The following is a 16,420-nucleotide window of genomic DNA, read 5'->3' as shown; positions in this document are numbered from 1 at the left end:
ATTCAAATAAAAGAAGACGTTTACTATTGATTGTATTGAATGGATCAATGAAGTTAGAATATTTGTTTGGGGAGTTCTTGTTATACACATTTATAGTATATAGCAATATTATTGTTGCAATTTATTGAGCAATCATCACATGCCAGGCCCTGTACTAAGCACCTCACAAATGGTACCTCATTTAATTTCCATAGCAATCCATCAACAGTTGTACAACAATTATAATTTTTCACATTTTACAGTAAAAGAAGACAGTTTTGGAACCAAAAGTGAAACCCAGATCTCTCCAACGCAGAGCTACATGCTTAACCCACATGATCTCTTGCCCACATATCACAATTGGGGAAACACAGAGATGGAAAATGATTGGTCCAATAACAGAGACCCCATTTTAAAGAAAACTTAGAAACATTTTAACTTTGTATTTTCAATAGCAATACTTTAATAACTTAGTCTATATATCAATTACAAGACATAAATGGCATTTCCGTTTTGTCAATGAAGACATCATCAAGTTATAATTTACAGGGAACAGATAGCTTTAAGATTCACTTGCATCTGACTATTTCTCATGATGAGTGAAAAGAAAAGCACAGATAAGTGTTAGTATGGTGACTCAAACTAATTTGAATAATTACTTTCAGACTCTAGTAAGCTCTCGGTCTTACTACTTCTTTTGTAGTAAGAAAATTGAAAAATTTTATTTTTACTTCTCTCTGATTATTAATTCCTGGTAGAATTCCTTACATGCAGTTAAATGAAAGAAAAGGCGGGGGAAGGAAGGAAGCAAAAGTAGAGTTTCTGACATCCTAACAAGACAGTGCTTGGAGTTCTTTTTTTCGTTTAAAAGTGTTAACAGTGGCCTGAATTTGTTGAAATAAAGTAGAAACATCTGTTCAAATATTTGGCCTTTTATAAAAATTGAGTCTTTTTATTGTTAAGTTGTAAGAGTACATTGTATTCTGGATTCTAGTTCCTCATCATATACATAATTTGAAAACATTTTTTCACAATCTGAGGGTAGTTTCACTTTCTTGATCATGTCCTTTGAAGAACAAAGGGTTTTATTTGAAAAAAGTCCAATGTATCTATTTTTTCTTGTGTTTCTTGTTTTTGAGTACCATGTCTAAGAAACTATTACCTACTTCAAAGTCACAAAGATTTATGACTATATTATTCTCTAAGAGTTCTATAGTGAAACTCTAAAATTTAGTCTTTGATCTACTTTTTTGTTTGTTTGTTTGTTTGTTTTGTTTTGTTTTGTTTTGTTGAGACAGAGTCTTGCTGTGTCACCCAGGCTGGAGTGCAGTGGCGACACCTCGGCTCACTGCAAGCTCTGCGTCCTGGGTTCATGCCATTATCCTGCCTCAGCCTGCTGAGCAGCTGGGACTACAGGTGCCTGCCACCACACATAGCCAATTTTTTGTATTTTTAATAAAGATGAGGTTTCACCATGTGCACCAGGATGATCTCGATCTCCTGACCTCATGATCCATCCACCTTGGCCTCCCAAAGTGCTGGCATTACAGGCGTGAGCCACCATGCCCGGCCTGATCTACTTTGAGTAAAGTTTTATATATGGTATGAGGCTGGGTTTCACCTTTATTTATTTATTATTTTCGCTTGTGGATATCTAGTTGTCTCACCACATTTGCTTAGAAGATAATTACCTCCCCCATGAATGGTCTTGGTATCTTGTCATAGATGTACGATTTTATTTCTGAACTATAAATTTTATTCCATTGACCAATTTGTCCATTCTTATACAAGTAAAATATTGTTTATTAATGTAGTTTTGTAGTAAGCCTTGGAATTGGAAAGTGTGAAACTTCTAATGGTCTTTTGTGAAAAGCTGTTTTGATTTCTCTGTATCCCTTGCATTTCCATATACATTGTAGGATCAGCTGGTCAATTTCTGCAAAAAAAAAAAAAAAAAAAAAAGAGGTTGCGGGGGGAAGCTAGGATTTTGATAGAAGTTGCACTAAATTTGTGAATTAATTTGGTGAAGTATTCCATCTTAAAAATATTATGCCTGGATCTGTGAACACAGAATATCTTTATAATTAATTAGGTCTTAAATTTCTTTCAATGTTGTTTTGTAATTTTCAGTGAACGAGTCTTATGCTTCTTTGGTTCAATTTACTCCTAAATGTTTTATCTTTTTTATGCTGTTTCAAGTGAAATTACTTTCTTAATTTTATTTTTGCATTGTTCTTTGCTAGGACATGAAAGTATAATTGATTTTTGCATAATGATCTTGTATTTTGCAATCTTGCTGAATCATTTTATTAGCTCTGTTTTATTTATTTGTTCATAGATTCCTTAGGATTTTGTACATAGAAGATCGTGTCAACAAATAGAGACAGTTTTACTCTTTCCTTTTCGATTTGGATATCTTATATTTCTTTTTCCTACCTAATTGTCCTGACTAGAACCTCCAGTACAGTGTTTAATAAAAGTGGTGAAAGTGGACCTTTTTGTCTTTTTCTTGAGCTTAGAGGGTAAAGCTTTCAACTTTTACTGTTAAGGATGATGTTAGTTCTGGATTTTTTTGTAGCTGCCCTTTACCAGATTGAGGAAGTTCCCTGCAATTTCTAGTTTGTTGAGTGTTTTCATTATGAAACGGTATTACATTTTGTCAAATGCCTTTTCCTCTCTATTGAGATGACTATAGAATAAAATTCTCCTGGGAGGCAGAAGTTGTGGTGAGCAGAGATCGCACCACTGCACTGCAACCTGGGCAACAGGGAAAGACTTTGTCTCAAAAAAAAAGAAAAAAAAAAAAAACAGAATAAAATTCTCATCCTTTATTCTGTTAATATGGTATATAACATTGATTAATTTTGTTTGTTAAATAAACCTTGTATTTCTGGGATAAATCTTATTTGGTGATGTTGTGTGTTACTTTTTATATGTTGCTGGACTGTTTACTAGTATTTTATTAGGAATTTTTGCATCTATATTTATAAGAGATGTTCTGTAGTTTTATTTTATATGTCACTGTCCAGTTTTGATATCAGTGTAATACTGGCCTTGTAGAACGAATTGAAAATGGTCTCTTCTAAGTTTTTGAAGAGTTTGTAAAGGATTGGTGTTAATACTTCTTTCAACATTTGGTAGAATTCAATAGTGAATTCATCTGTAGTTTTTCTGTGGGAAGTTATCTTGAAATACTGATTCAACCTTTTTACTTCTATAGATCAATTCTATTTCTTCTTAATTTGGTTTTGCTAATTTGTGTCCTTCTAGGAATTTATCCATTCCATATAGATTTCTAATTGTTGGCATTCAATTATTCATAATATTCCTTTATAACTATTTTGTCTCTGTAAAGTTGGCAGTAATATCCCCAAACTTGAAATTTGAGTATATTTTTTAAATCTCTAAATATTCTGTCTCATCTTTATTAAGAAGAGCCATGAGATATACAGACATTTCATCCAGAAGGGGCTTTGATCTAGTGCGTGAGCATGGCAGCAGGAATTTTCAAACACAAACATGCTGTAATGTGGAAGTTTGGTCTATTTTCAAGTAGTATCTTCAATAGTGGTTGAAAACATGGGAGATGCCTAAGTAGAAGTGAGGGCCTGGCACAGTGGCTCATGCCTGTAACCTCAGCACTTTGGGAGTCCGAGGCAGGAGGATCTCCTGAGGTCAGGAGTTCAAGACCAGCCTGACCAACATGGAGAAACCCTGTCTCTACTAAAAATACAAAATTAGTCAGGCGTGGTGGTGCACACCTGTAATCCCAGCTACTCGGGAGGGTGAGGCAGGAGAATTGCTTGAACCTGGGAGGCAGAGGTTGCAGTGAGCTGAGACTGCACCATTGCACTCCAGTCTGGGCAACTAGAGCAAAACCCCGTCTCAAAAATAAATAAATAAAACAAGTGAGTAGGGGATTTTGGTCCAGCCTGAGGATTTCAAGTCAAGGACTAGACATACCGTTCTATACTTGTATCACATGATGCAAAATAAAACATTATTTAGAATCATTACTTAAGGGGAAACCACTGAGCAAGGATTCATCTGAAATATAAAGGCCCTGGTAATAGGAAGAAAGCAAAAACTGGATTCAAGCTCCAGGGTATATTAGAAGATGCAAATTTAAATTAGCAGTGCCTTTGTAAGGAAAAAAAATTATCTAAGCCTAAGCATGTTGTAAGCAGCAGGAAACCAGACTCTCAGAATTAAGACCAGAAAAAAACTGTCAAGAAAATGATTTGTGACTCCATTTAAAGGATGGACTCCTTGGCCAACAGGAGCTATGAGCTGTGATAAATGTCCATGTTCTCACCTTCTTTCTTCAGCTTCCAGGGTGATGGTAATTCTAAAAAAGTTCCATCCTATCAAGGATCAGGGTCTCAATATGTATTCTTCCAATCTTCTCAGGAGATTTTATATTATCAATTCCTTTTATAGCTTACGTCTTTAATCTCTCTTTCTACATAATTTTCCCAACTATCATTAAGAAAAAAAAAAAAAACTTGGCCATTACCCAAGTGTGTTGGCGGGCGCCTGTGGTCCCAGCTACTCAGGAGGCTGAGGCATGAGAGTTGCTTGAACCCGGGAGATGGAGCTTGCAGTGAGCTGAGATCACGCCACTGCCCTCCAGCCTGGGTGACAGAGTAAGACTCCATCTTAAAAAACAACAACAACAAACCTTTTGTCTCCCATCTTAAAAGGAAACAAAACACCAAATAAATTTTATTAGGACACTCATAATCTTCTACCTACTATGTCTAGTCTTTCCATCCCGTTCAGGCCAAACTTCCTAAAATAATTTTCTGCCTCTAATACTTTCCACATATTTACTCTTCAACCCATTTGAATCTCACTTTCACCTTTCCCTTCACTGAAATACTAAAATAGCCTTTTCTAAAAATCTTATTGCTGCTAAATTAAATAAGCACTTATCTGTCCTCATTTTCCAGGGTATCTTTGTAGTGTCTCCATTGCTGACAACAACCTGCTCTTTGCAGAACTCCCTATTTTTCTTGTTTTCTCCTACTTTGCTGGTTATTCTTCTTCAGTTTCTTTTACCATTTCCTCTTTCTCTGACCTTTAAAAGAAGAACTTTCTCAGGGTTTGATTCTAGATTTTCTTTTATTATTGTGCTTCAATATATTCCTAGTAGATACATGTGTTTAATCATCTTCTACATGTCAGTGACTCCAAAAGTTATACCTCTCTCCCCACCTCTTTAGTACCACACCTGTGCATCCAAAGACACTTTCCCATCTGGCTTTCTGATAAGCTTCTCAACCATGTCACAAACTGAACTACTCATTTTTACCCTAATATATCATTTATTTTTCAGTATTCACTATCTTAGAAAATGGCATGACCATTTACCCAGTAATTCATTCAAGAAACTCTTTCTTCTCTGTTGCCTCTTCTTTTCCAATCAATCACAAAGTCGTCAATTAAGTCTCTTATATATTTCTCAAACTTTTCACTCCTTCTATTTTACCAGCTCCCTAGATTAAGAAAGTATCATCTTAAACACCTGCACTGCTGAAATATCCTCAATAAGAAGTCTTCTCATATTCATTGTTTCTCCCCTTCATTCTCCAAAAAGCTGTTACAGTAATCTTTTGGAAATGCAATGATCAGTCTGTAATACTACCATTTAAAATCCTTCAACTGTTTTCCATTACCCATAGAATAAATATTGTGAGTCATAACATGATCTAGAAAGTCCTACATTACCTGCCTTCACCTACCTCTCAATCTCATCTAGATCTGTCTTCCCCTTTTCATAATTCAACCACAAATACCCTTCTTTCAGTTCTTCAAAAATGTCAAGCAACTTTCTGCCACAAGGACTTTGCACCTGCAGGGAGGCATACTCCCTTTCCCCAACTTAAACACACACATACACACATACTCCATTTTAAGCCTCAATTAAAGTTGTTGCTTCCTCAACAAAATCTCCCCTGATTTCTCCAGATTAAGCGGGTCATCCTGTAAGAGCCTTTCACTCCACTGTGTACATTTCCTGAACAGCTCACATCTCAACCGTAAATCAATTACTCTGTTTTTGTACAGTGTCTCTCTCCATTGCACTATAAGCTCCAATATGCCACTGTGTATATTTACCTTGTTCATGATTGTGAACATATGGTTACTATCTCCAGTAACCACAATTCCTGGTCCATAATTGCTTGCCCAGAAATATCTAAAAACTAAACAAATGAATAAAGAAATAGAGTAAGAGAACACTTGTGGTTCTGTTTGTGCTTCCCATGTCTCTCCTTATCAAACTATTTCAAACCCCACCTGCTGGAGGGAAGTCTCCTGACTATTTTACACACAAAAGAGGTCTTTCTTAAGAAAAGCAGGAGGATGAGTGTCTCCAAAATTAGGCAGGGCTGGGAATTTCAAATCCAGAATCTCATTGCCTAGAGGAAAAGATAGCAAGAGAAATCGACGGCTGGCATATTTAGCTGTTTTTCTCCTAAATGGAGGAAATAACTGGCGTTGAGCAAGAGAGGTAGAGAGGAATCAAACATGACTGTGATTATTTGATAGTCAAATTAACTAAAAATAGATGAACACCTCAATGCATTCATAGAACAGGCAATAAACTGTAATGATGCTTACTGCGCTTGGGAAACAATGTCAGTATCTGTGAGAAAGAACTGGAAAAAAAAAAAAAAAACAACCTTTTCTTTAAATGAGAATAACTTCAAATGAAGAGCCTTCCTCTAACTTCTGTGCCTTTTCTCCTTATGTGTGCCTTTTGGATTTGGACTGTGGATTATCCTAAAAGTTTTGTCCCTGAGAGGTATGCGACTCACAGAGTAATATTAATACTTCTGTCCTTGGCCACTTTCCAAACTTTATTCTTATTAGGAACTAATTTCTTGAGTCTCATCTGCTCTTCTCTCACTTCAGCTTTTTCTTTTCTTTGACCCTGATAGCTGGTTTAGACCTTGCCTCACTGTGCAGTGGAGAGAGGAGAATGCTTTCAAGAGACCATTTCTTTGTTCAAACAATTCCTCTTGTCTAGAAGATCTTTATACTTCATTTAGCCTACCTGGAAAACCCATTATTTTAAAAATCTGAGATCCAAGGTCATATTTTCCAATAAATAATTCCTTGATCCTCTTTTTGGGACAATATTAATTACCTCTTCTTTCATATTCTTATAGCTTAATATAACGTGTTATTTTACCTGTTGCAATATATTTGTTAGTAATTAAGTCAAAGTCTGGGTCTCCCTCTAAATTCTGGGTGGCTTGAGGACAAGGATAGTAATTCCTCATTTTTCATTGCACTACATAACTTCTAGCCTGTGGTGGGAATTAAAGGAGAAAATAGATAATAAAATATTTAGCACAGCACCTGGCACATAGTGTTAGTTAAAGTGCATAATTATTTTATCATTATCCTAATTTAATCTCTGTTTACTAAGCAAATTAATTTTTTAAAAACCTTATTTATTGTCATAATGCACCTAAATCAATGTTTACCTTGTCATTCAACAGGTTAAGTGTTCTTGGTTACCTACTTTAGAAAATAAATAACACTTTCTACTTCTATCATATAGCATTGAGAATTCCATGCACTGGACTTCTGTCTGTAACATGTAAGATATTTAGGCTAATTACATCTGAGATCCTTTCCCTTTGAACACTGTGGCAATATTCTGATGAACCCTTTCTTATCATCAACTGTTCTCTAGTTGTAGCATATATATTCATTTTTTTACTTTTTAGGGAAAAAAGGTAAGTCAAGATTCTTATACATTCAACACCCAAGGTAGTACCTAGCACAGTAATAGACCCACAATAGCCTTGTGAAAAACGTATACATCGAATTCCAAAAAAAAGGCACTGCTTTAACTTGGAGACACAGTTTGGATTTTTGCCCCCACCCAAATTTTATGTCAAATTGTAATCCTCAATACGGGAAGTGGTTTCTGGTGGGAGGTGTTTGGATCATGGGGGTGGATTTCCCACTTGCTGTTCTCATGATAGCGAGTGAGTTCTCATGAGACCTGGTTGTTTATAAATGTGTGGCACCTCACGACTCTCTCTTTCTCCTGTTCTGGCCATGTAAGATGTGCCTGCTTTCCCTTTGCCTTCAGGAATGAGTGTAAGTTTCCTGAGGCCTCCCCAGAGCCATTATGCTTTCTGTAAAGCCTGCAGAACTGTGAGTCAGTTAAACCTCGTTGCTTTATAAATTACCCAGTCTCAGGTATTTCTTTATAGCAGTGTGAGAATGGACTAATACAGAAAATCAGTACCAAGGAGTGGAACTGGGTAACAAGAAGAGGTTGGAAGAGTGTGGAGGACTCAGAAGAAGATGTGAAGATGAGGGAAAACTTGGCACTTCCTAGAGACTTGTTGAATGGTAATAACCAAAATCTTGATAATGATATCAATAGTGAAGTCCAGGATGGGGTGGGGTCTCAGATGGAAATAAGGAACTTATTTGGAACTGGAGCAAAGGTTACTTTTGTTATTTGTTAACAAAGAGGTTGGATGCATTATGCCCCTGTTCTAGGGATCTGTGGAACTTTGAAATTGAGAGTGATGATTTAGGGTGGCAGAAATTTCTAAGCAGTAAATCATCCAAGATGTAACCCAGTTGCTTCTAACAACAACATATGCTCATATGCACAAGCAAAGAAATGATCTGAAGTTTGAACTTACTTTTGATTTTTTTTTTTTTTTTGAGGCGGAGTCTCACTCTGTCGCCCAGGCTGGAGTGCAGTGGCACGATCTTGGCTCAGTGCAAGCTCCGCCTCCCGGGTTCGCACCATTCTCCTGCCTCAGCCTCCCGAGTAGCTGGGACTACAGGCACCCGCCACCGCGCCTGGCTAATTTTTTTGTATTTTTAGTACAGATAGGGTTTCACCGTATTAGCCAGGATGGTCTCGATCTCCTGACTTCGTGATCCGCCCACCTTGGCCTCCCAAAGTACTGGGATTACAGGCTTGAGCCACCGCGCCTGGCGGAACTTACTTTTTAAAGGGAAGCAGAGCATAAAATTTGGACAATTTGCAGCCCAGCCATATAGTAGAAAAGAATACTGTATTTTCTGGGTAGAATTTCAAGGCAGCTACAGAAATTTGCATAAATAAAAGGTAGGCAAATGCTAACAGCCAAGAGAGTGAGAAAAAGGCCTCCTAGGCATTTTAGAGACCTTTAGGGGCAGTCCCTCCCATCATATGCCCAGAGGCCTAGGACAGAAGGATGGTTTTGTGGACCAGGGCAAGGGCCCCAATGCCCTGTGCAGTCTCAGGAAACTGCTCTTCACAGCTCAGTTGCTCTAGCTCCAGCCACATCTAAAACAGCCCAGGTAAAGCTCAGGCTGCTGCTTCAGGGGGTGCAAGCCATAAGCCTTGGCAGCTTCCACGTGGTGTTAAGCCTATGGGTGCACAGAGTGCAAGAGCTGGGGCTTGAGAGCCTCCACCTAGATTTTAGAGGATGTATGGAAAAGCCTGGATGTCCAGGCAAAAGCCTGCTGCAGTAGCAGAGCCCTCTTGGAGAATCTCTATCTACTAAGGCAATGCAGAGGGGAAATGTGGGGGTAGAGCCCCCACACAGAGTCCCCACTGGGGTATTGCCTAACGGAGCTGGGAGAAGAAGGCCACCATTCTCCAAACACCAGAATTGTAGATACACCAACAATTTGTGCCCTGCACCTGGAAGGGCCACAGTAAATCAACACCAGCCCTTGGGAGCAGCCACCGGGGCTGAACCCTGCAAAGTCACAGAGATAGAGCTGCCCAAGGCCTTGGGAATTCACCCCTTGCATCAGTGTGTCCTGGATGGGAGACATGGAGTCAAAGGAGATTATTTTGGAGCTTTAAGATTTAATGACTGCCCTATTGGGTTTCGGACTTGCATGGTGCCTGCAGCCCCTTTCTTTTCTTTTTTTAAAAAATTTATTTTTTTATTTATTTTTATTTTTTATTTTTTATTTTTTGAGACGGAGTTTTCACTCTTTCGCCCAGGCTGGAGTGCAGTAGTGCAATCTCAGCACACTGCAAACTCTGCCTCCCAGTTTCAAGTGATTCTCCTGGCTCAGCCTCCCAGGTGGCTGGGATTACAGGCGCCCACCACCATGCCTGGCTAATTTTTGTATTTTTAGTAGAGACAGGGTTTCACCATATTGGCCAGACTGGTCTTGAACTCCTGACCTCATGATCCGCCTACCTCAGCCTCCCAAAGTGCTGGGATTATAGGCGTGAGCCACCGTGCCTGTCCTATAGTCCTTTTCTTTTGGCCAATTTATCCCTTTTGGAATGGGAGTATTTACCCGAGGCCAGTAAATCCATTGTATCTTGGAAATAACTAACTTGTTTTTAGTTTTACAGGCTCATAGGCAGAAGGCACTAGCTTTGTCTCAGATGAGACTTTGGACTAACTTTTGAGTGAATATTGGAATGAGTTAAGACTTGGGGGACTGTTGAGAAGGGATGGTTGTATTTTGCAATGTGAGAAGGATGTGACACTTGGGAGGAGTCAGAGGCAGAATGACATGGTTTGGATCTGTGCCGTCACCCAAATCTCATGTCAAATTGTAATCTCCAGTGTTGACGGTGGAGCCTGGTGGGAGGTGATTGGATCATGGAGGTAGAATTCCCCCTTTGAGGCTGTTCTCGTGATGGCGTTCTCATGAGATCTGGTTGTTTAAAGTGTGCGGTAGCTGCCCCCTCTCTCTCTTGCTCCTGCTCTGGCCGCGTTAAGATGTGCCTGCTTTCTGTTTGCCTTCAGGTGTAATTGTAAGATTTCCGAGGCCTCCCCAGAAGCTCTATGTTTTCTTTACAATCTGCAAAACCATACACTAATTAAACCTCTTTTTAAACTAAATTACTCATTCCCAGGTATTTCTTTATAGCAGCTTGAGAAAAAACTAATATACTTGGTATGGTTACTCTTTGTCCTCTATAAATCTATTTTTGTGTGCATTCCATTTTATCACTTTTTCTTCTTTTATTTGTAAAAGTGACTTACTGCCCTAACCAAAATACGTCACCTTCCTTTTCCTGCCTAACCCAGCCTGTTCCTCTTTAGGTAGATTTCAGCTGTCTTTCCGGGTGGTGAAACAGACTCCAGAATCTGCATAAGCTTTAGTGAAATCGGAAAAGATTTGTCTCATTCTAGCTGGTGGCCTAAAGATTTGAATGGAAAACAATACAGTAGTTCAGCCATCCCTGGCTTTGTAAAATGCCACTTTGCTCAGTCTTCGTTGAGTCATAATGCTACTACCTTTTCTTCCACAAGTTTCACCGTGTTTCTCACCACAAGGGTGTTGAACGTTTCACTGTGAAGATTCTTCAGTGTTATCAAAACATTGAGTATAGATGAAGTTAGATACTGAACAATCTGAATTTGTTTTATTAACTAAATTTTTGGTAATATTAATACATCTATGGAACCCCTATTCAAAGAGCAGTGCTCTAGAAAGATGTCATTATCAAAATGAGATTTCTTCCTCTGACAGAATCTGTTAGATGGAGTCAATATTTATGGAGTTTTTATCCTGCTTGTGTCAGAGGCATTTGGAACAGAGTGACATCATTTGAATAGGGGCTGGGTAAAACTAGGCTGAGATCTGCTGGGCTGGATTCCCAGCGGGTTAGGCATTCTTAGTCACAGGATGAGATAGAAGGTCAGCACAAGATGCAGGTTATGTAGACACTGACCTGACAAAACAAGATGCAACTGAAAAGCCGGTCAAAACCCACCAAATTCAAGACGGTGATGAAAGTCACCTCCAGCCATCCTCACTGCCCATTGTAAGCTAATTGTAATGTATTAGCATACTAAAAGACACTCCACCAGCACTATGACAGTTTACAAATGCCATGGCAACATCTGAAAGTTACCCTACATAGTCTCGAAGGAGGAGAAACTCTTGGTTCCTCGAATTTTCCACCCCTTTCCCAGGAAACTCATGAAAAATCCACCCCTTGTTTAGCATATAATTAAGAAATAACCGTCAGCATAGCCCACCAGTGGCCCTCAGGGCTGCTCAGCCTATGGAGTAGCCATCCTTTTATTCCTTTATTTTCTTAACAAACTTGCTTTCACTTTGCTCTGTTGGCTCACTCTTGAATTCCTTCCTGGGCAAAGCCACGGACCCATGTGGCCTCCCAGGCTGAAACTCAATTCTGGGTTTCAACCTGTGACACTTGTATAATTTATAACTCCTGCCTGGATATAATGGTTTAGCTGAGCTCTTCGTTAAGTCCATTAACTACTGTCACAAGATAAACTCAGATTTATTGGCACTACTGGTTGCTTTGCTAAGACATGGAGGTTGAGAAGAAAGGATTCTTTGGAAGGTAGAGGTTGTAGAAACTGTTGGGACTAGAAAAATGATGCCACAGAGTATGGCACTTTTGTTATGCTGAGTGCTTTGAACTAAAGGAGAAACAAAGTCTCTCCAACCGTCTCTGTTCCCCTAGTCTCTTGCTCCTCTTTCCCTCCCAAAGCAGGCATGAAGGAACTCTCTCTGAAGTTCCCTTAACTCACTAAGGAAAGTTCCTCTGAAAGGAATGCAATTGTCATGAGCCCCCTCCTTACAATATCATCAAACAGGGAAGATACTAACAGGAAAGGAGAAAAAAGATTGACGCCACCTATTCTTCTGTGGACTGCTACCTGAGAAACTTTATCTGCATAAAAACAGCATTTGTTCCTCGTGTGTTTCTTCCCTTCAGCACCCCATAACTTGTGGCCACCTGACTCCGGAAGTCCCAATCCCCTATTTCTTTTTGTAGCTCAAGATACCATATAAACTTCAACCACCCAACTCTTCTGGGAGTCTCATACTTTGTGGGACCGACGTGCATAGTCATATGATAAATTTGTGGTATCTTTTCTCCTGTTAATATATCTACTGTCAATTTATTTCACAGACTCAAATTGTCAAACCTTCAGAGGCTGGAAGGAAAGTTCCCCTCATCCCTATAAAACTATCAATTTTGTTGTCTTCTGAGGTTCCGCTCCAATCATAGCTTTAATATGAGATATCACTAGCAGACATCCCATATGTCCCTTTGCTCTGAACATTTGCTCTGAAAAGGAAGAATTCAAGATAAAAATGTGAGCAGTAGTATCTGGAAACACATTTCCTTCAAAAAAATAAAAAATAAAACTCACTGTTAATTCACAAATGCCTGTTTATCCCCACCATGTGACTATCAGTGAACTAAATGTTACAAGGTTTAAAATCATTCCAGAAGTCGTGTTCCTTATTGGAAAGAGCCTATCACTAGGACTCAGCATGCCTAAATGTAATCTGTGGTGCACTACTCACTAATATGACATTGGATGAGTTCTGATGTTTTTGTCTTGTTTCTCTCCCGATGTTTTTCCTAGTATTTCAGATTGACAGTACAATGAACAGTTCTCTGCAGAGTACCATATATGGTTTTGACCAATGTTCATGCCATTTAAGATTAGAGTCTGGCCACACAGATGTGGTCAGGCATAGAACAGGATGAGGCACACTTAGTTAGGTCCAGTTTGGTCCCAGACTCTTCACTGGGAAAGGATATATTGCAGATGAAAGATTTGGCTGGTGGATTTTTTATTTTTTATTTTTTTCTCTGAGATGGAGTCTTGCTCTGTTGTGTCAGCTGGAGTGCAGTGGCACAATCTCGGCTCACTGCAACCTTCACCTCCTGGCCTCCAGAGATTCTCCTGCCGTAGCTGGGATTACAGGCCTGTGCCACCATACCCTGCTAATTTTTGTACTTTTAGTAGAGGTGGGGTTTCACCATGTTGCCCAGGCTGGTGAAGAACTCCTGACCTCAAGTGATCCACCCACCTCAGCCTTGCAAAGTGTTGGGATTACAGGCATGAGCCAACGCACCCAGCCTGGCTGGTGGCTTTTAAAGGAAACCCGAAGCAAACTTCATCTAGTGAAAGATCAGAATTTGAGAAATAAATATGCTGGTTTCCTTGATCTTCACTGGGGCAACTCTGAAATATGTTATTCACTATCATCCCAGTTCCCTAGTGAGATTATGTTCCAGTTGCCCACATTGGTAACTAGCTAGTTAACATATTCTATTGGCATTTTTCCTTTCCCAGGTACGTTTCTCCTACTCACCATTCTCTCCCCGTATTTCCTCCCAAATAAACTACTTCTACTTGAATCCTTCTGCTTCTGCAGAAAGCAAATTTATACAATGTGAATATAATGCTCTCATATCTTCTTTAACCTCAAATTCTATTGTACACAAACTCACCAAACACTAGCTATTTTTATGTTGATTTTCATGTTTTCTTTTTAAACTTTTAAGTTCAGTGGTACATGTGCAGGATATGCAGGTTTGTTACATACGTAAAACTGTGTCATGGGGGTTTGTTATACAGATTATTTCATCACCTAGGTATTAAGCTTAGTATCCATTAATTATTTTTCCTGATCCTTTCCCTCCTCCCACCCTCAACCCTCCAATAGGCCCCAATGTGTGTTGTTCCCCTCCATGTGTCCATGTGTTCTCATTATTTAGCTCCCTCTTAGGAGAACATGCCATATTTGGTTTTCCTGTGTCAGCTTTAGTTTGCTAACAATAATGATCCCCAGCTCCATCCATGTCCCTGCAAAGGACATGATCTTGTTCTTTTTCATGGCTGCAGAGTATATCATGGTAAATATATACTACATTTTCTTTATCCAGTCTATTATTGATGGGCATTTAGGCTGATTCCATGTCTTTGCTACTGTGAATAGTGACAATAAACATATGCATGCATGTGTCTATATAATAGAATGATTTATATTTCTTTGGGTATATATCTAGTAATGGGATTGCTGGGTCAAACGGTATTTCTGTCTTAGGTCTTTGAGGAATCGCCACTCTGTCTTCCACAATGGTTGAACTAATTTACACTCCCACCAACAGTGTATAAGTGTTCCTTTTTCTCCAGAACATCACCAGCATCTGTTATTTTTTGACTTTTTAGTAATAGCCATTCTGACTGGTATGAGATGGTATCTCATTGTGGTTTTGATTTTCATTTCTCTAATGATTAGTGATATTGAGCTTCTTTTCATATAATTGTTGGCCACATCTATGTCTTCTTCAAGAAGTGTCTATTCTGGTCCTTTGCTCATTTTTTAATGGGGTTGTTTGTTTTCTTGTAAATTTGTTTAAATTCCTTATAGATGCTGGATATTAGACCTTTGTCAAATGCATAGTTTGCAAACAGTTTTCTCCCATTATGTAGTCCGTTTATTTACTCCGTTGATAGTTTCTTTTGCTGTGCTGTGCAGAAGCTCCTTAGTATAATTATATCCCATTTGTCAGTTTTTCTTTTGTTGTGGTTGCTTTTGGTGTCTTTGTCATCAAACCTTTGCCCATGCCTGTGTCCTGAATGGTATTGCCTAGGTTGTCTTCCAGGGTTTTTATAGTTTTGAGTTTTACATTTAAGTCTTTAATCCATATTGAGTTAATTTTTGTGTATGCTGTAAGGAAGGGCCCAGTTTTAATTTTCTGCATATGGCTAACCAGTTATTCCAGCACCATTTATTAAATAAGGACTTTTTGCCCCGTTACTTTTTTGGGGGGGTCAGGTTCGTCAAAGATCAGATTGTTGTAGGTGTGCAGTCTAATTTCTAGGTTCTCTATTTTGTTCCATTGGTCTATGTGTCTGTTCTTGTACCAGTGCCATGCTGTTTTGATTACTGTTGCCCTGTGGTACAGTTTGAAGTCACTGAGTGTGATGCCTCCAGCTTTGTTCTTTTTGCTTAGGATTGCAGTGGCTGTTCGGGCTCTTTTCTGGGTTCCATGTGAATTTTAAAATAGTTTTCTCTAGTTCTGTGAAGAAAGTCAATGGTAGTCTAATGGAAATAGTATTGAATGTATACATTGGTTTTTCTTTTCCCTCACTTACCATTTAAGATAAAGGAAGACTACATTGCTTCAAAGACATAAAAAGCACAAGTTAACTTCAGAGACATATTTAACTGGCTCACTGATTTCATCATTTATATTTAAGTATAATGAGGATTGAACCCTCACATTTCATAATTTTCAAATAATCCATCATCTATTTTGTAGTTTATATTTATCATTTTAATCCCTCCTTCCCAAAATTTAAGTCAAGCATACAATAGCAACCACATTTCATTTTACTTTCAGAAATTGCCTAATACAGCATTGATAATTGTTCAGAGACATTGATAATGGTTCAGAAGACCGGCCTTGGTGTTCTTAAGCTGCTCTAACACCATGTAGTTTACCGTGTTAAGGAGAGGAATGGTAACTAGGGGAAATTTTGTTTTGTGTTTTTTTTTTTGTTTGAGATGGAGTCTCTGTCACCCAGGCCGGAGTGCAATGGTAAGATCTTAACTCACTACAAACTCCACCTCCCGGGCTCAAGCGATTCTCCTGCCTCAGCCTCCTGAATAGCTGGGGTTTCAGGCGCACACCACCATGCCCAGC

At 38.8% G+C, this 16,420-nt stretch overlaps 2 protein-coding genes across 9 annotated transcripts in view; one reads left to right on the top strand and one right to left on the bottom strand.

The window, feature by feature from the left end:
* LOC105470851 (urotensin 2B) overlaps window positions 1-16,420 on the bottom strand; it is a 66,992-nt gene that overhangs the window by 27,889 nt on the left and 22,683 nt on the right. For 5 of the 8 annotated variants that reach the window (XM_011723109.3, XM_071090655.1, XM_071090657.1 and 2 more), the window contains one exon: window positions 7,178-7,295. The exons of 2 other annotated variants lie outside the window; for them this stretch is intronic. The gene's annotated coding sequence lies outside the window, so the exon portion shown is untranslated. Of the gene's footprint in view, window positions 1-6,099; window positions 6,143-7,177; window positions 7,296-16,420 lie in introns of those variants that run through there. One more of the 8 variants, XM_011723113.2, reaches the window with a different exon arrangement.
* LOC105470854 (coiled-coil domain containing 50) overlaps window positions 8,087-16,420 on the top strand; it is a 99,305-nt gene continuing 90,971 nt past the window's right edge. Inside the window, exon 1 of the mRNA XM_071090653.1 lies at window positions 8,087-8,358. Within this exon, the coding sequence (XP_070946754.1) occupies window positions 8,319-8,358 (40 nt within the window). The 5' untranslated portion in view covers window positions 8,087-8,318. The remainder of the gene's footprint in view (window positions 8,359-16,420) is intronic.

The sequence above is a fragment of the Macaca nemestrina genome, chromosome 2 (genome assembly GCF_043159975.1).
Source record: "Macaca nemestrina isolate mMacNem1 chromosome 2, mMacNem.hap1, whole genome shotgun sequence".
Lineage (NCBI taxonomy): Eukaryota > Metazoa > Chordata > Mammalia > Primates > Cercopithecidae > Macaca > Macaca nemestrina.
The sequence above is the reverse complement of the archived record's forward strand: the minus strand, read 5'-3'. Positions and strand labels throughout refer to the sequence as shown.